Consider the following 18,446-nt stretch of genomic DNA (forward strand, 5'->3'; position numbering starts at 1 on the left):
GCATAAATGAAGGAACTGAATCACAAGCAAGGAGGTTATGATGAACCTTTATCAAACTCTGGTTAGATCACAACTAGAGTATTGCGCCTAGTGCTAGAATAGAACAGCCTTTGAGAGATTGCATATTACCTGAATAGTTTCAGGGAATCATTTTAAGTAGCAAACTTAGGTCTGTGACGATGGGGCTGTTATCTTTGGGGCAGAGGAGATTTAATAGGCTTGTACAAGATTTTGATAGGTTTGGATAAAGTAGGCAAGGACTAGGGAACACATTTAAGGTTTTGGACAAAAGCTGCAAGGAAATACATGAAAGGTCTTATTTTACACAGCAAGTGGTAATGACCTTAAATTTGCCTCTCATGAGAAAGAAGATGATCAATGATATCAAAAGGAAACTGGATGGGTACTTGAAAGAAATAAGCAGGACTATGGGCCTAGAATGCAGAAGTGGGACTGACTGGAATTGCTCCATGCAGAACTGGCACAGACTTGATGGGCTTAATGTCCTTCTGTACCATAATGACAATGCCAATAAATGCAATTTCCCTACACTCAATATCTTCAGTACAAACACTACTGCATTCAGTCAATCTGAACAGATAAGCAGCTCCTTAAGAATGTTACAAAATCAAATCTATTGGAATTGAAAGTTACAACCAGCACAGATAAAAAGACAGTGAACTGGGGTTGTAATAATAGATTCTTGTAATACCACACAGAAGGCTACTAAATACAGTTGAATACTGTGCAATTAGTGGGCTGCTTTTGGGTTGAATAAAGTATTTGTCACATCTTGTAGACAGAAGGTAGCAATTAAATGGTTTTGTTTCTGACGGGGGAGGTCCCTTGTGACACAGCACTGAAAAGCTCAAAGTCACAAATGACAGCCTATGTAAAAGCAGCAAAATGTTCCTTCTTGTCCTCTTGACCCATCAGCAGCCTTTGTTTTTACCCCCTAGCATTTCTCCTTCATCATCCAATTGTGAGAGGCAGCCCTTACCTAGTTCTATGTTACCTGTCTTGTTGTGGCCACCTGCAATGTCTCCTCTTGCCATTCCTGTTCCATTACCTCTGAAGTGTCCCAAGGATCTATCCTTGGTCCCCTCCTATTTCCTATCTATATGTTAACCTCTCAGTGACATAATGCAAAAACATATCAGGTTGCACATGTACCCTGTTGTTACCAAAGCTTTTACCTTGTCACCAGGAACCAGCATAAGCCAACAAACACACAGATGATGAGTGAACGGAATTTAGTACGAGTTAAGATCCAGACAGCAGATTTTTGCATATCTATGAAAGTTGGGAAATAGGAGGCTGACCAGAAGAGCATTGGAATAGTCCATTTTTGAGGTAACAGAAGGCATCGGTGAGTTTCAGAAACAAATGAGCAGTGATAGGGTTGAAGAATGTCTAAGTTACAGACATAAGTTAGCTGTTTTGGTGATGGAGCAGATGATGTGGTTAGAAGCTCATCTTGGGATCAAGGAGAATTCAAGGATGCAAATGGTTCAATCTCAAAATGACCACACAGAGGGATGGAGTCAATTGTGAAAAAGGAGATGGTGACAGAGAACTTTCGACCCTTACACACACTCTCATTTGTTACACCACTTGTTTGACATCCGATGTTGAATGAACAGAAATTTTCCCCAATTAAGTATTGAAAAGGTCATTGTTTTCTGTCACCAACTCCTTTTTCACAATTGACTCCATCCCTCTGTGTGGTCATTTTGAGATTGAACCATTTGCATCCTTGAATTCTCCTTGATCCCAAGATGAGCTTCTAACCACATCATCTGCTCCATCACCAAAACAGCTAACTGTTATGTCTGTAACTTAGACATTCTTCAACCCTATCACTGCTCATATGTTTCTGAAACTCACCGATGCCTTCTGTTACCTCAAAAATGGACTATTCCAATGCTCTTCTGGTCAGCCTCCTATTTCCCAACTTTCATAGATATGCAAAAATCTGCTGTCTGGATCTTAACTCGTACTAAATTCTGTTCACTCATCATCTATGTGTTTGTTGGCTTATGCTGGTTCCTGGTCCAACAGCAACTCAATTTTAAAATTTTCGCCCTTGTTTATAAATCCTTCCATGATTTATATTTCCCCTCCCTATCTCTTTGACCACCTCTAGCCCTTTGAAAACTGACCTCCACTAATTCTGGCCTCTTGCATATTCCTAATTTTAATTGCTCTACTATTGGTGACCATGCCTTCCATTGCCGAGATACCAAATTCTGTAATTCCCTCCCTAAACTTCTTTGCTTTGTTGCACCCCTCTCCTCCTCTAATATATTCCTTAAACCCTACCTCATCGACCAGGTTACCTGTCCTCATGTCTCATTATGTAGCTTGGCTTCAAATTTTATTTGATATTTGACTTCTGAAGTGCTCTGGGGCTAGTTATTCGTGTAAAAATATTGAGTTTTGTTGTAAGACTTAATGATCTTTGGTTCATCAATGATCTGAATTAAGATGTTGGAGAATTATAGGCAAGTTAGTAGATGATATAAAGAGGTATAAGGGCCATTCACTCATCTGTGTTTTCTTCTCCCTTTCTCTGCAAAGATGCAGCCATAAGGGAGAGGTTAATTCCAACTGTCTGAGTCTCCTGGTCCACAGCTGCAGCAAATGCTCTGTTCAATTTTGAAATCTTCACAGAGGTATTGCTCAGAGACTCCCTCATCTGTCGTACACAGGTACTGCACAAACCAACAGTGCCCTTGCAATGCTGGAACCTATCTATCTAATTGTGTCTCATTGGCGCCTGTTCACAAACAATGAACGTGCTTTTCAATCCTGTTCACCTGTTCACAAACAATGAACGTGCTTTTCAGAGTGTGTTCGTGATTTTGCCGCTTCCTGTTTCACAGGTACATGACCCTTGCAAATGGCTGGACTTTACCACACTGTATTCAGATTTGCCCTCTCACATGACAGGTGACATAGAGTTCTAAGAAAAATTTCAGTGTATGCCACTCGATAATAACCTTATTAGCATGATGGGCTTAGAGAAAGTTGAAGTTTTGAACTTGGAAAGATAAATTGAGGTCTTTAAAAATATAGTAAGGATGAGATTCCATTCAAATGGATGAGTCATTTGAACCAGATAAATCAGAATTAGTGACATTTATTTACTTATTAGTAGGCCTACATTAACACTGCAATGAAGTTACTGTGAAAAGCCAAGTCGCCACACTCCAGCGCCTATTCAGGTACACCAAGTGAGAATTCCACGTGGCCAATACACCTAACCAATACATCTTTTGGACTGTGAAACTGGAGCACCTAGAGGAAACCCGTTCAGACATGGGGAAAATGTGCAGACTCCACTCAGACAGTGACCCAAGCCAGGAATTGAACCCAGGTCCCTGGCGCTATGAGGCAGCAGTGCTAACCACTGTGCTATCATGCCACCCCATGGTACAAGTTTCATAAGTACAGAATTAGTTTGCATGTTATTTCTCTTTGTGTTGACCTCTGAAAGAAGCTGCCAACAAATGTAATGGTACAGATTTACTACAAACATTCAAACAGGAGCTGGACAAGTTGCTGAGTGTGGCCAACATAACTGGACATAGAATGTAAATACAATGGGGTGGGGGAGTGGGGTTTGCCAGGAGGTGACAGATGCATTCCAGTCAATGTAGTCTGCTGCAGCTTGTTTCAGAACCAGAGATGAATTTACCAGAACTCCTTTTCCCCAAGTTAACTTGAGTGGTGATGGGGGCATGGTACGTATAAATTACACCATGACAGTATGGACTATGTCTGGTAGACCAGCTGGTATCTTTCTGCAGCATATGTTCACACATCAGTGATCACTTGAAGATCACAGTGTGATGAAACTTTCACATTACAACTCAATACGTATTTGTATAAAAAGAGGGAGGGTTTGAAAAAAGTGACCAAAACAGCAGAATTGATCATAGAATCCTCCAGTGCATTTGGCCCATTGAGCCTGCACCGACAACAATCCCACCCAGACACTATGCCCTTAACACCACGTATTTACCCTGCTATTACCCCAGCACCAAGGGGCAATTTAGCATGGCCAATCAACCTAACCTGCACTTTTTTGGAGTGTGGGAGGAAACTGGAACACTCGGCGGAAACTCACACAGACATGGGGAGAACACACAAACTCCATGCAGACAGGCATCCAAGGCCAGAATTGAACCTGGGTCCCTGCCACTGTGAGGGAGCAGTGCTAACCACTGTGTCACAATGAGCATGTAAATTTGAGATAAAAAAGTCATGGGAAGTTCATAAATTATCTGGTTAAGCAATGTCATAACATTTAAACCTACAGGATTGATTCCTAATATAGAGTAATATGTTGATAATCTGGTGCTCAGGAGAGACAAACTATTTGACTGGAAATGCTACTACTTAGAATCATACCTGATTGGCTGATTTGTTAACAAATGCTCCCACCTTCCTGGTAAAGGTAGTCTCTAGTGCATCTTGTGGCGTTCCACTTTTCCCTTCACTGCTCTTTGATAACAATTCTGTTTCACCACTTTTAAAGCAAAGAGAGGGAAAACCGATCAGATACATGTGTGAAATATGTTTGTCAATAGTGTAATTGCTTTTTTCTTGTGTTCATCTAGTTGAGAAATTTCAGTTTGGGTGACTGGAACTCCCTCCTTATACCAGATCAGGCGTTGAACAAGTTGAAGTAAGTAGTCTCACGACACTAGGTTAAAGCCCAACAGGTTTATTTGGCTTTCGGAACGCTGCTCCTTCATCAGGTGAGTGTAGGATGTGTTTCAGAAACAGGGCATATATAGACACAAACTCAATTATAACGTAATGGTTAGAATGCAAGTCTTCACAGCTAATCAAGTCTTGTTGCCTGTTGAATACATTATAAATACCTCTCATCATTAAAATAGATGTATTTCAAAATAAAAGCATCAATTTTCCATTGGTCTAATCAAGTTGGACAGACTTTCAATTTTAGGTTATTCTGCAGTTGAGACTTGAACTCAGACGGCAAGATTGAGGCTGTGTATTTACTTTCCTTAAAGCTTTTACCTTTGGCTCAGAGGGAAAGACAATAAGAAGTCTCACAACACCAGGTTAAAATCCAACAAGTTTATTTGGTAGCACAAGCCACTAGCTTTCAGAGCGCTGCTCCTTCATCAGGTAAATGGGAGGTTTGTTCACAAACAGGGCATATAAAGACACAAACTCAATTTACAAAATAATGGTTGGAATGCGAGTCTTTACAGGTAATCAAGTCTTAAAGGTATAGACAATGTGAGTGGAGAGAGCATTAAGCACAGGTTAAAGAGACACTGTCGTCTCCAGACACGACAGTTAGTGAGATTTTGCAAGCCCAGGCAAGTCGTGGGGGTTACAGATAGTGTTAGATGAAACCAAGGTTGAGGCCGTCCTCATGTGTGCAGAACTTGGCTATCAGTCTCTGCTCATCGACTTTGTGTTGTCTTGTGTCATGAAGGCTGCTTGGAGAACGCTTACCCGAAGATCAGAGGCCGAATGCCCATGACTGTTGAAGTGTTCCCCAACAGGAAGAGAACACTCTTGCTGGGGATTGCCGAGTGGTGTTCATTCGTCCACTGTCATAGCGTCTGCATGGTCTCCCCAGTGTACCATGAGGCACATTGCCAACATGAAGGGCATTTAAATGGTCATTGGATAAACATATGGATGATATTGGAATAGTGTAGGTTAGATGGTTTCAAAGGTTGGCACAACATCGACAGCCAAAGGGCCTGTCCTTCGCTGTAATGTTCTATGCCTCAGGACATCCTTTCCTGCAGTGTATCAGGTAGGCAACATTGGCTGAGTTGCAAGAGTATATACCGTGTACCTGGCGAATGGTGTTTTCACGTGAAATGATGACATCCATGTTGATGATCCGGCATGTCTTGCAGAGGTTGCCGTGGCAGGGTTGTGTGGTTTCGTGGTCACTAATCTCCTGAAGGCTGGGTAGTTTGCTGCAGACAATGGTCTGTTTGAGGTTATGCGGTTGTTTGAAGGCAAGAAATGAGGTGTGAGGTGTGAGGATGGTCCTGGTGAGATGTTGCACGCCGGAACTGTTGATCGATAGCAACTGACACCTACAAACACTGGAAGACACCCTCGTAAGAACAGGATATGATGCTCGCCTCATCGATTGACAGTTCCGACGTGCCACATGCAAAAAACCATACCAACCTCTTCAGAAGACAAACACGGGACACGGTGGACAGAGTACCCTTCGTCGTCCAGTACTTCCCTGGAGCGGAGAAGCTACGATACCTTCTCCGGAGTCTTCAACATGTCATTGATAAAAACAAACATCTCGCCAAGGCCATCCCCACACCCCCACTTCTTGCCTTCAAACAACCGCATATCCTCAAACAGACCATTGTCCACAGCAAACTATCCAGCCTTCAGGAGAACAGTGACCACGACACCACACAACCCTGTCACTGCAAGCTCTGCAAGATATGCCAGATCATCAACACAGATGTCATCATTTCACATGAAAACACCATCCACCAGGTACATGGTACATACTCTTGCAACTTGGCCAATGTTGTCTACCTGACACACTGCAGGAAAAATGTCATGAGGCATGGTACACTGGGGAGACCATGCAGACGCTACGACAACGGATGAATGAACACTGCTCAACAATCACCAGGCAAGAGTGTTCTCTTCCTGTTGGGGAACACTTCATCAGTCACGGACATTCGACCTCTGATCTTTGGGTAAGCGTTCTCCAAGGCGGCTTCATGACACACAACGCAAAATCACCGAGCAGAGAATGATAGCCAAGTTCTGCACACATGAGGATGGCCTCAACCTTGGTTTCATCTAACACTATCTGTAACCCCCACGATTTGCCCAGGCTTGTAAAATCTCACTAATTGTCGTGTCTGGAGACAATACACATCTCTTTAACCTGTGTTTAACGCTCTCTCCACTCACATTGTCTGTACCTTTAAGACTTGATTACCTGTAAAGACTTGCATTCAAACCATTATTTTGTAAATTCAGTTTGTGTCTTTATATGCAGTGTTTGTGAACAGAACTCCCACTTACCTGACAAAAGAGCAGCTCTCCGAAAGCTAGTGGCTTTTGCTACCAAATAAACCTATTGGATTCTAATCTGGTGTTGTGAGCCTTCTTACTGTGTTTACCCCAGTCCAACGCCAGCATCTCCACATCTCGACAAAGGGAAAGAACACACTTTAGTTTAATCTTTATTTGATCTGGGTTCACCAGTACATCAGAGTGACGATGCTATGACAAATGTAACCATTTCAATAAAGGACCAAGAGCTCAATGCAAGATATTATCTAACAATATGGAGGAAAATATTTTTAAGCATATTCCATGAACAGTATCTGATAGAATGGTCCAGACACTCTCTCCGTCTCTAAATCAGCTACTCGTCATTTCAATTCGTTGAAATAGTTAAAACAAAGAAAAGTTGAACTGCTGTAAACAATATCAAAATATCTGTGAATTAATTTACAATCATTTTCATTGTGAACAATTTATAAATAAATGATGTAAGGTGGGGAATAAATTAATCATGCTAGATCTGTAGGTCAAGTGTGCAGCTCTACACCTAAATCATAGTTATTCCGTTTCATATTGGCTTGAAATAAGTTATCTTAAATTTTGTGATATTACTTCATGGGACTGATCTGGGAGTAGCTTTAGCTGAAGGGCCCTGCTAGTTAACTGGAATAGAGAGGCAGCCAGTTTCCCTAGCTAGGTGCTCAATATACTTCATACTGATCCAGGCCCAAGGATTTGCCTGCCAAGCTTCAATCAGGGTTTTGCACCTTTACAAATTTGATTTCAGGTATGCAGAATTCTATAAGCATCTCCTCAATCAATCAGAATACTCATTCTAAATGTACCTGCTAGAAGGTGTTGCTGCCACATGTTGATTCATATCTGTCGAATTACAGGGAGGGACCTTATCATGGTCAGCCTGGGTACCAGAAGCAGGCTGTAGAGGCAAAACAGGTATACCGCCTTCTTTATTTGGAACTATCATCTAGGATAAAAATAGGCAAAATTTGAAAACAAATCATTAACTATGGAAGCTTTAACTAAATTCCAGTTACAATATATTGTTTGAGCATCAGAATGAAGCACAATGCTGTTGTAGTAATAAGGAATTACAAATAAGTATTATTCACACAATTAGCTGTATGCAAGTTTGAATTCTCCCTCGAATACTTTATTCCACTAATGACAACATGCAGAATTGGTCATAGTGTGTTGGTACATCTTGGATTTAATTTCACAGTGAGGATCTCTATTTTGGTTGCATAATTAGGGGAAGCAGTATGCAGATATTGAGGGAATTGAGGACAGGGAGGAACAGCAGGAAAACTTCATTGTTCAATTAATGAACAACAGAATCCCAATTAATGGTGGGATACCTCGTCTTCTTAGTCGCTAAGGAGCACAAAGATATCTAAACAGGAAGGAATAACATACAGGGGAGGTGGGGGCAGACTGCAAACATATACACCAGAATTCTACTGCCCCACCTTCACAGGAATCGGAGTGGGCAAGGGGCAGAAATGGCAATGTTGGTTGGCTTTGGGTGGGATTTTCCAGTCTTGGGTACAGCAAAGCTGTGAAGTCCTGTCCATAATCTCAATATTAAACTCCCAGGATGGCAGAAGGGTTGGGTGTAAAATGCCAAATGTGCACAATTCAACACAATATTTTTATGCTGCAAGTATTGGGGTGTTCAAATGTTCCACTGTGGAGAGGCAAGGTGCTTATTAACATATTTAAACTGGACTCCTACAGTAAAACTGGGTGCCTGATTTGAAATTAACTTGCGCTGCACAGATATTCCAGCTGTCAGGAAACTTAGCAGTGAAGTGAAGACAGGAGCTGCTTGCTCCCCAGGCTAAGTGGCTGATTTAGTACTCCTTGCCAGTTAGCCAGAAACTCTAATATATTAGTTTTTGGATACGGTGAGTACAGCCAACTCAATTAGAACTAGGAATTGTACTCAAAACCTTTGACTCTATCCATATGGGCACTGAATTCTTCCAGTTACTTTCTGGTGACAATGTTTTTTATTGTCCAGAACAATTAGGACGTAGACATAAGTCAACCAATTGATTATTTTGAAATGTTTACATCTAACATTTCATATTCAAGTCACTGTGGCACACAAGACTTTAGGAAGTCAATTATGCATATCTTTATCCACTCCTGCCAAGATTTTGGGAAATCTATGCAGTGAATATAACCATAGGATTCCTAGAGTGCAGAAAGAGGCCATCTGGCCCATCGAGTCTGCAACAACTCTGTATTTAGTTATTTGACATTTGAAATATCAATATATACAGTTAAAACATATTGGCAATACGTTGTGCGCACAAATTGCAAATGGCCATCTCAATTAACAAAGTTGCACTATATGTTTTTATTAATGCCCTTGGCACTAGCAAGATAGGGCTGTTTGGCTTATTTGAATGAGTACACATTATGCCACAACGCTGAAGTATGTACATTCTTTTAATTGCAAATGGACTAATTTATTAATTTGATAGAACAATTCCATCCTGCCTAATCCAAAACATACGTGAAGAAATGTTAGTTTGAAACTAATTTTTTAAAATCTGTTTCTCATTTATATATATTGCCACACACTGCAGAGAAGGCAATATCTTCAGTGGGCTGATTCACCATTTGAAGCAGGCATGAATGATAATAGCTGCCAAGGTCTCACCTCTCTAAACATCATCGCCTCTCCACCACTCTTTCTACCATTTTCACTTCTTCCTTTATGACCAGGCTTTTGGACATCTGCCTTACCATCACCATATCAGGCTTGGTATTACATTTTGTTTGACAAAATTCTCATGAAGTGCTTTACTATGTTAAAGGTAACATATAAATGCAAGTTATTTTCATTGTTATGAATAACTAACACTAGTAGCTCCTTTGTAGCTCAAGCGCAAAATGATGACCCTTCAATGTGATTGAGAATTGTGTGATGTGCTGATTTAGGTAGTTAAGCAGTGATGAGTTCTGTATGCAGGGAATTCAAATCATCATCCTCTGTGGAAGAAGAGTTTTCAAGGGGTGAGCGTAATATTACTGTGGGGACTGACATTTTCTAAAGAGGCAGGAGTAGCAGGCGCAGTGGCCACTGGTCAATTCTGACAACAAAAAACATTATGGCAAGGCGATCTTAGCTTCAAAATTATCAATAGTTGATGATGACTGGAGAGATTTCAAGTGCTGTTACTGGATTTTTATTTGATGTAAAATCTACTGTAGAATGATAACATTAATTTTTAAAAAGTAGCATGTCAAACTACAAACTTATCCTCCTGTCCCATTTTGCTGCATTCGTCTTCAGACAGAAGTGAGGCAAAATGTATGCTCAAGTCACAGCGACAAAAGGGGTGAAATGACACAGGTATGTTTCAGGGGGCTTTAAATCCTGTTGTGGAACTGAATACTTATGTTTATGAAAGCTATTCCGAAGGAGCCCCAGAAGTATGTAAATTGAATAGCAATTTTGCTATTCAACGAGATATGACTAATCTGATATAATCCTCAACTCCACAGGGTGGCACGGTAGCATAGTGGTTAGCACTGCTCCTTCACAGCTCCAGGGACCTGGGTTCGATTCCCGGCTTGGGTCACTGTCTGTGTGGAGTTTGCACATAGTCCTCATGTCTGCATGGGTTTCCTCCAATTGCCTCCCACAGTCCAAAGATATACGGGTTAGATTGATTGGCCATGATAAAATTGCCCCTTAGTGTTCTGAGTTGCGTAGGTTAGAGGGATCAGCAGGTGGATATGGGGATAGGGCCTGGGTGGGGTTGTGGTCAGTGCATACTTGATGGGCCAAATGGCCTCTTTCTGGTCTGTAGGGTTTCTATGATTCCACCTTCCTGCCTTCACTGATTAAAAATCTGTCCATCTCAGCCTTGAACACATTTAACGACCCAGCCTCCACAGATCTTTGCAGTAAAGAATCCCACAGATTCAATACCATCTGAGAGAACAAATTCCTCATCTGTCTTAAATGGCTGACCTGTTATTCTGAGATTATGTCCTATGAAGGGGTGTTGGAAATCAGGACCTATAATTTAAGGAAATGAGTGGGATGGGTCTTTTTCCCCTGCGTTGGCACTCAGCAGCCCCGATCTGTGTCTAAGTGCAGCATGGGCTCAATTCCCTCTTGCACTTACCCACCTGAAATTCATCCAACTCATGCAACCTGGCCCCTTGTATCATTCAAGGATAAATAGTTAACCACGCACATTATATATAATGAAAGCAAAAGATCCTGAAAGGCGACAGCAAGACACTGGGCATGTAAACGTGAAATATTCTATGTATATATAATCTAAGAGTGAAATAATTGTGTAGAAGCACTGAGCATGGATTTGTATATCATGCTCCATTGCAATCACATTCTTTTGGATACAAGGCAGTAAAGATGTCATGAAAATCAGCAATGATTGCAAAGTCCAAACTAAACTTAACTATTCCAATGTGTTGTGCTCAATATTTTGAAATAAATTATTTGGGTGTACTTGATTGGAATTATAAGCATATATTGGTGAAATTCTATTGGTACTGCATTTGCAAGTTGTTTTGATGCTGTTAAGCTATCAAAAGGTCTACCTGAAGAAAAAGAAAAGTTTAAAAACAGTACTACTTAATTTGGTATATAGAATATATGTATATATAAATAGAGGTTTAAAAATTCAAATTCATTACTCTTATGAAAGCTTCAACTTGTGTCTAATTTTCCATGAGTTTGTGATATTGCTCTTGGTGAACAGTACAGGAGAAATCCTGTGGAAATCAGTGGGACCATGGATTTAAATTGGTTTCAAATCCAATGCGGAGTCATTCGTTCCTAGATTAATGCTCTGTATTGTGGATTGAACTGATCTACATTTGTTTCTGGTTAAATGTAAAATCACAGCCTTATTGATATCGATTCAGCTATTCTGGGAAATAGACAGATCTATATTTATCATGGCTGGTCTCCATGAGAGTAAGGCATTGTAAATGTACTCAAAAAGTCATTCAACTGTGCTATATACATTTTCTCTGTTTATTAATTAAAATGAAGAAGTAGACGTGATTATAAAGTGATGTTTCAACTTCATATTCTTCAGTTTGCTAAAATAAATGAGGAAAAGGAGTCTCAGATTTTTTTCAATGTACAATAGGGGAATGCTTTAAATCCGTAACTACACTGAATCGAATGCTTGACTTTTTTTGCTGCTGTTGGATGTATACATTAACAAAATCACCTGACATTGTATAATATTTTAAATAACTTCTCCCCTCTGTAGGGGACAGTAATTTCTGTTTTTATGTGTAGCTTTGCATTGTAATGCTGCATAAAGATATTTAACATATATAAAAGAATGAGACAGTAGAGTCATGCAGAAGAAATGTTAAGGAAGTATCATAATTTCACAAAAATAACTTCAAGAGCTTTAACAAAAGAAAACTTTGCATCCATTGAGATAACAGTCTGTTTTACTGAGGCCTTGGCAAGTTTCTCTAGCTAGTTATAGTCAATTGATTTTTTTTCTGTATTTGAAGTTGTGGTATTTTTTAAATACAGTAGATTACATTTGTTCGAGTCTCTGGTTCAAGCAATGTTGATTCTATTCAAGCATGAATCTTTGATTTACCTGATGTGGATGAGCAGTATTTAAACCAGCAGTTAAGGCTGCTGGGCAACAGGCTAGGTCAGCTGAACCACCACCAAGAGTAGCAAAGGGCTGATAGGAAAGACGTGAGCTGTAGAGCTGGGAGAAGGAAGAAGGGCACAGAAAATAGACAGATACTAAATAGTAATCAGACTGGTGCACATTGCTGGAAAAAAGGGAAACAAAGAAATTGCATCATCATAAAAGTCACACATATAGCAAAAGCCACAATACTGCCTATGAAATTTTAAGAGTTTGAACTTTGATATTTTAGCTACTCTTCCAAAACCACGTTTTATTTAGCATGCTTAGTTATGGATTAGGCCAAAATCCTGTATAATCCAAATGGTTAGCAGGCAGGGTGGATTAGTGGGGATAGCTTTCTCATGCCCATAGTGTTACTCCACCATGTTACCAGCCCTGGCTCTGCAATTTTCCTGCTAATCAGCCCTTCTAGTGAAGCCTTGGCTTTATGTTGCTTCAGCTAATAGAGACTACCTTTATGAACAAAATAACTCATAATAATAGATTGAGCAATCAGGAGGTTTAGAAACTCTTGATGAAAATCTGAGATGCAATTTTATCTTCTTTCCAGGAAACTGTGTAACATATGTTCATCTGGCATCTAAACACATTTCCCAGCCAAAGAGGCATCTGCCAGAAAACTGGCCTTATTTCATTTCCATGACAAGTTTTTGTAATGCAGATAGGAGATCTAGAAGATCTGAGTGGCTATGTTGTGCCAATAATTTTCACTGCTGACTCAGACATTTGGTGGATCAGAGACTTTTAAATGAAGAGACTGTTGTCTGTTAGTTGGGTTCTTAATGATGATTCTGTATTTTCGGCACAGATTTTTCCATCAAGTAAACAAGTCCTGGGGAGTGCAGATGTTTGCTCAGAATAAAGGTCCTGGGACTTCTGATGCTTGTCTGTGAGACTCAACTCTGATCTAGAACATATGTTCAACTGCTCTCCGGATTGTTTGCTTTCCAGTTAGTCATCACAATTAGAGACATGTCCAAAAAAGAATGTCTTTTTTTCCAAAGAAAAGGCTGCAGTTAATTTACTAGAAATTTTGAAACATAGTATCATATTTACTTAATACAAGAGACGTTGTGATTGCTAAGAAGTTTTCTCATGATGCTAATAGCATTTAGGGTCTTGTGATTCAGACTAAGCCAGATTGCCCCCTTCAAGGCAGTAGGAAACAGCAATGCCAAGACAGTGGACAGTGAAACACTAAATCAGAATAATATTATTCCTCATGTTTCCTCATGAGGAAAGTGGTTGTGCAAAAGGAAGACTCAAGGGAAGGAAATTAATCTGACTACTTGTCCATTTTTCTTTAACCAGAGCTGAATAACTTGATGCACCAGAGAATGCTATTTGGCCACCAGACAGCTTGCAGATCACCACGTCCCAACATCATGGCCAAAGTAACAGAATAAAGTTTGACAACAAGGGTAACTAGGCTCCTATGCAGCTAAGATAGCACATAAATTGATAGCTTCAATAATGTGGATGGAAAAAAACATTTCTGATTTTATGAGAATTAGAGTATGTAACTACCAAAAACCCAAGATGCATTTTTTTCAAAATATTTCTCTTCCACATTAAAACAGTAGCAGTCCACATCACCTGACAAAAACCAACAGTTCCTCATACACAATCTTCTTGTATGAACCAGCCAAATGCACAACTACTTCTTATAAAGAGCAATGATTATAAGTTCCAATTCATCCTATGGGGAAAAATTGTTTTTATTTTACACAAATATTACATTTTTTTCCATTAGATCAGATTAAAGAAAAAAAACTTGCATTCATATAGCACCTTTCAATACCACTGAACATCCCAAAGTGCTTTACAGCCAATAAAGTACTTTTGCAGTATTATCGCTGATGCAGAAAACATAGCAGCCAGTTGACACACAGCAATCTCCCCCAGAATGGCAGTGTGACCATGTGTAGATAATCTGTTTTTGTGATGTTGAATAACAGGGAATATATTCGGTAATTACCCCCAGTCTTCTTCAAAACAGTGCCATTGAATCTTTGACAAGTCTTGATTCAATATCTAGATGGCACCTCTGGTAATGCAGCACTGTACTGTCAACCTTGATTTCTGTGGTCAAGTTCAGAATGGGAACTTGAACCCAGAACCCCCTCACTCAGTGGTAAGAATGCAACCAACTGAGCTGTGGCTGACACACAAATGTGTTTATCTTGTTTTACTTATTTCAAGAGACAGAACGACTGATTTAAGGAGATCAAGATACTAGTTAGAGATTTACCACCATCATTAACTTTTGTCGAACAATTAGAACACTTTCACATGTCAACCTTGGCTCAATGGTTGCATAAAGGTCCAGACCCTATTCCAGGGAAGTGGGCACATAATTTCAGCTAATCACTGTAGCTTCATTGAGCCCTGCATGGAAATGTCAGGGGTGTCATATTTTAGATGAAATTCAAAACTGAAGTCTCATCAGCCCTTTCAGGTGAACCATAAAAGGTCACGCAGGACTATCTGAAGGGAAGCAGAGGAGTTTCTGAGATAATATTTATCCATCAACCAACATCACAAAAAACAGAGTATCAAGTCATTAATCCAGTAGTGTGTGTGAGGCCTTTCTACGAACAAATTAAATGTTGCATGCCCTCTGCATTAGTATCTGCACTTCAACACTTCTTCATTGACTAAAAAGCATTATCAGACAGCCAGCAGTCATAAAAGATGCCAGATAATGCAAGCTCTTTCAATCATACAACCGAAAGTTAAGAATTCTACCATAGAACACACTGGGCTGAAATGTCTGAGTTTTGGGGCTATATTGGCTGGGTAACCTAAAGATATGTTGAAAGTATGCGTGCAAAGTCTGACCTGACCCACTCCACCACTCTGAGCCCTGACCTGAATCCTGCCCCCCTCCCCCACCAAATATACCTTCTTTCTGATCTGTCAATGATCTTTATACCTGACTGGACCTTGGTTTATTGCAGCTAGTGCTGTAAAAATGCAGCTGACAGAGCTTTCCCTCGACACCAAGCCAAGGGGTTGCACTGTACTACTCAGATCTCACCTTTTGGGTAAGACAGAATTTTGGTTAAGTAACCAGGAGTGGAATAGCAATCCAATTCTAATTGCCACTCCAAGGAATTTCAGGTACATCTCCTTTGTATTAACAGGCACTCCATGTTTTAAATGCCACCTTGGATTTTTTATATAATGGATGAGGAAAAAGGAAGACAAGTTCAGCTAGAGTCTATGTACCTGGGATAAATTACATTCCTTCCCAAATCTCAAGAGAATCTGTATTTAAAGATGCCAGATGAAGTGTTAGTAAATGACGCCATGTGCTCTCACCGTGGCCTTTGAGTATATCACATATATTTACAGAGCTTGACCTGCACAGAGCTAACAACTGTGCCTTCTTAAATTCAGCTCCTGTGCATTATTAGTTCAGAAACATAACCATGATACTGCTGAAGTCGGCGGAGGAAAATAATTAAAAACCAAGAATAAGTTGGGAAGAAGAAATTGGGTATAGTTAGGTGAAAAACCTTTGCATTTGGTGTTTTGAACACAGGGAAACAATGGTATCCATGTTTTTATTAAGTGAAGGTAGCACGTGAAGAGCAAATCTCCTTCATGCAAGCACCAAAGCTGAAATTGAAAATAACTGGAAATGTGACAAATCAGGAAGTAGTGACAGATGTCACCAGGCGCACATTTTAAAATGTCAAAGAAAACTGATAGGAAATTAGGAAAATGAGTTTTCTTTAGGAGAAGGTGCAGCCTGCTTTGATTTCAATAAGATAAGGATGTTGAAGAAGAGAGAGAGAGAGAGAGAGAGAGAGCATACAAAATGACATTTTGGTAGCTCAGAATAGGAAAGCACAGAAGTGTGCCATCTACAGTAATGTGGATTGGGTGCAGATGTAAAAAGGTATGCGAGAGAGAGACAGGGAGAGAGAAGTTAAAGAGAAAGTGCTCTTCAGACACTCAACATTTTCTTGTATTCTATTGAGGATCACAAGAGGAGTGTTGCAGCAGCGTGCTCAGATATGGGTGCAATAATCAAGTTTTCAACAGTATCCATCTTTCTAAACAGTTGAGGAAATAACAAGAACCAGACAAGTTGTAGAGAATCACTGAATCAAAGTTAGAAGATAAACCATCAACTACAACACAGAGTGACTAAATACTGTTACAAAGTGGCTGCTGATAGCTATGCAAGGACAGTCTAGAGATGGCTTTGGCAAAGCTGTTTGAGCTGAAGTTTGTTTTAAACTGGACTATGTTTCATGATTCCTTGCAATTAGTTTAGAACAACATAATAACCAAATGATTCTATATGATGTGGTCAAAGAAGTAAAAACAAGATAGGTCTAACCTCAGATAAACAGGTAACCTGAAAGTTACATCCCTTTGCCAAAAACCTATAAATCTTCTATGAATATTCTATTTTGAGACATTTGGTTGTTTGCAGGGAATATGTGTGTGTGTGTGTGTGTGTGTGTGTGTGTGTGTGTTTACTGGAGGGGGGGAGGGTTGGTGTTGGAGGGCAGAAGAGAGAGGAAAAGCAAGAAAGAGAACACAAAGGATGTACATTTCATTAAAGAGTATGTTCTGAATTGGCACGATCTACATAAGTAGGTAAAAACATCATTAATTGCTATTCACTGGTTTACCATCAGTCTGCCATTATTTCACAAAAAATAAATTTAAAATTGAGAGGCATATTAACTCTCAAATGGTCCCTCTTGACAGTCTTTTTAATATAGCATGAAAGACTGGTACTTTCAGTTCACAAAGTTAGCAGATATAAACAATTAAAGTCTGTGAGATGTGACTGACTAAAATTAGAATTTGTGGCCATGATGCGCACACATACTATTCATAATCTTAGGCCATTGGGAATCAGAAGTGACTTGAAAACAGAAATAGGGAAACTACGTAAGTGACTTAGAAGACAAGCAAAGTACATTATCATGGCCATCATTTCTGCCCAATGAAATTTTCTCAGTTCACTTTGCCCATCTGAGAAGGCAGACTTGAGGCCCGCTTATGCAATTACTTCTTTCAGCTCAAATTTAAATGCTGCATGGCAAATGTCAACGTAAGTCTATCTTATTTTTCCTGCTTGCAAGTGGATAAGTGCTTCACATTCTCAAAAATGGCATGACACGTGTTACTTCAATCTTACCTGATTGTTTCCCCCCTCCACATGTCCCTTTCCCTATTTTACTGGGTGTTAGTCATAAGGACATTGCTATTCACCACAGAGGTCTAGTGCTCGCATCAGTGACATTTACACAGAGATGATCATCTGGGATTTCAAATTCTTTTGAACTGAAATAAGTATGCAGGTACATTGAAAAAGTACATTCAAAAACATACCTCTGTTTACACGCTATTTAAAAAGACGGTCTTTAAAAAGTGGGCATTACCTTCCCCATCCAACACAAGATTACTGTTACATTTCAAACATGTTGCTTTGATGTTACTTCATATATAGACAGTGAGGAAAAAAGGAGAAACATATTTTCTATAGATCTTCCAAACCCTGCCTCAACTAATATCCATGGAAAACAGTAGCAACAAGAGACTATTTGATTTTGGTCTTCCCAATATTGTTATATGACCCGGTTTTATATTAGAAAAATGAATATTTGAATGAACTGAAGGCACAGGACATTTTTTGGCTAAGAGTAGTGGGCGAGAAGAGGA

General features: G+C 39.8%; 1 protein-coding gene across 6 annotated transcripts in view; it reads right to left on the bottom strand.

Moving 5' to 3' along the window:
- atg13 (ATG13 autophagy related 13 homolog (S. cerevisiae)) overlaps nucleotides 1-18,446 on the bottom strand; it is an 87,085-nt gene that overhangs the window by 12,709 nt on the left and 55,930 nt on the right. For 4 of the 6 annotated variants that reach the window (XM_080190486.1, XM_080190483.1, XM_080190482.1 and 1 more), the window contains 3 exons: nucleotides 12,693-12,809; nucleotides 7,902-8,041; nucleotides 4,417-4,534 (listed from right to left, as the gene is read on the bottom strand). In XM_080190486.1, coding sequence (XP_080046612.1) covers nucleotides 4,417-4,534; nucleotides 7,902-8,041; nucleotides 12,693-12,809 — 375 coding nt within the window. The remainder of the gene's footprint in view (nucleotides 1-4,416; nucleotides 4,535-7,901; nucleotides 8,042-12,692; nucleotides 12,810-18,446) is intronic. The other 2 variants (XM_080190485.1, XM_080190484.1) reach the window with 2 other exon arrangements.

The sequence above is a fragment of the Carcharhinus amblyrhynchos genome, chromosome 6 (genome assembly GCF_965287045.1).
Source record: "Carcharhinus amblyrhynchos chromosome 6, sCarAmb.v2.hapA, whole genome shotgun sequence".
NCBI lineage: Eukaryota > Metazoa > Chordata > Chondrichthyes > Carcharhiniformes > Carcharhinidae > Carcharhinus > Carcharhinus amblyrhynchos.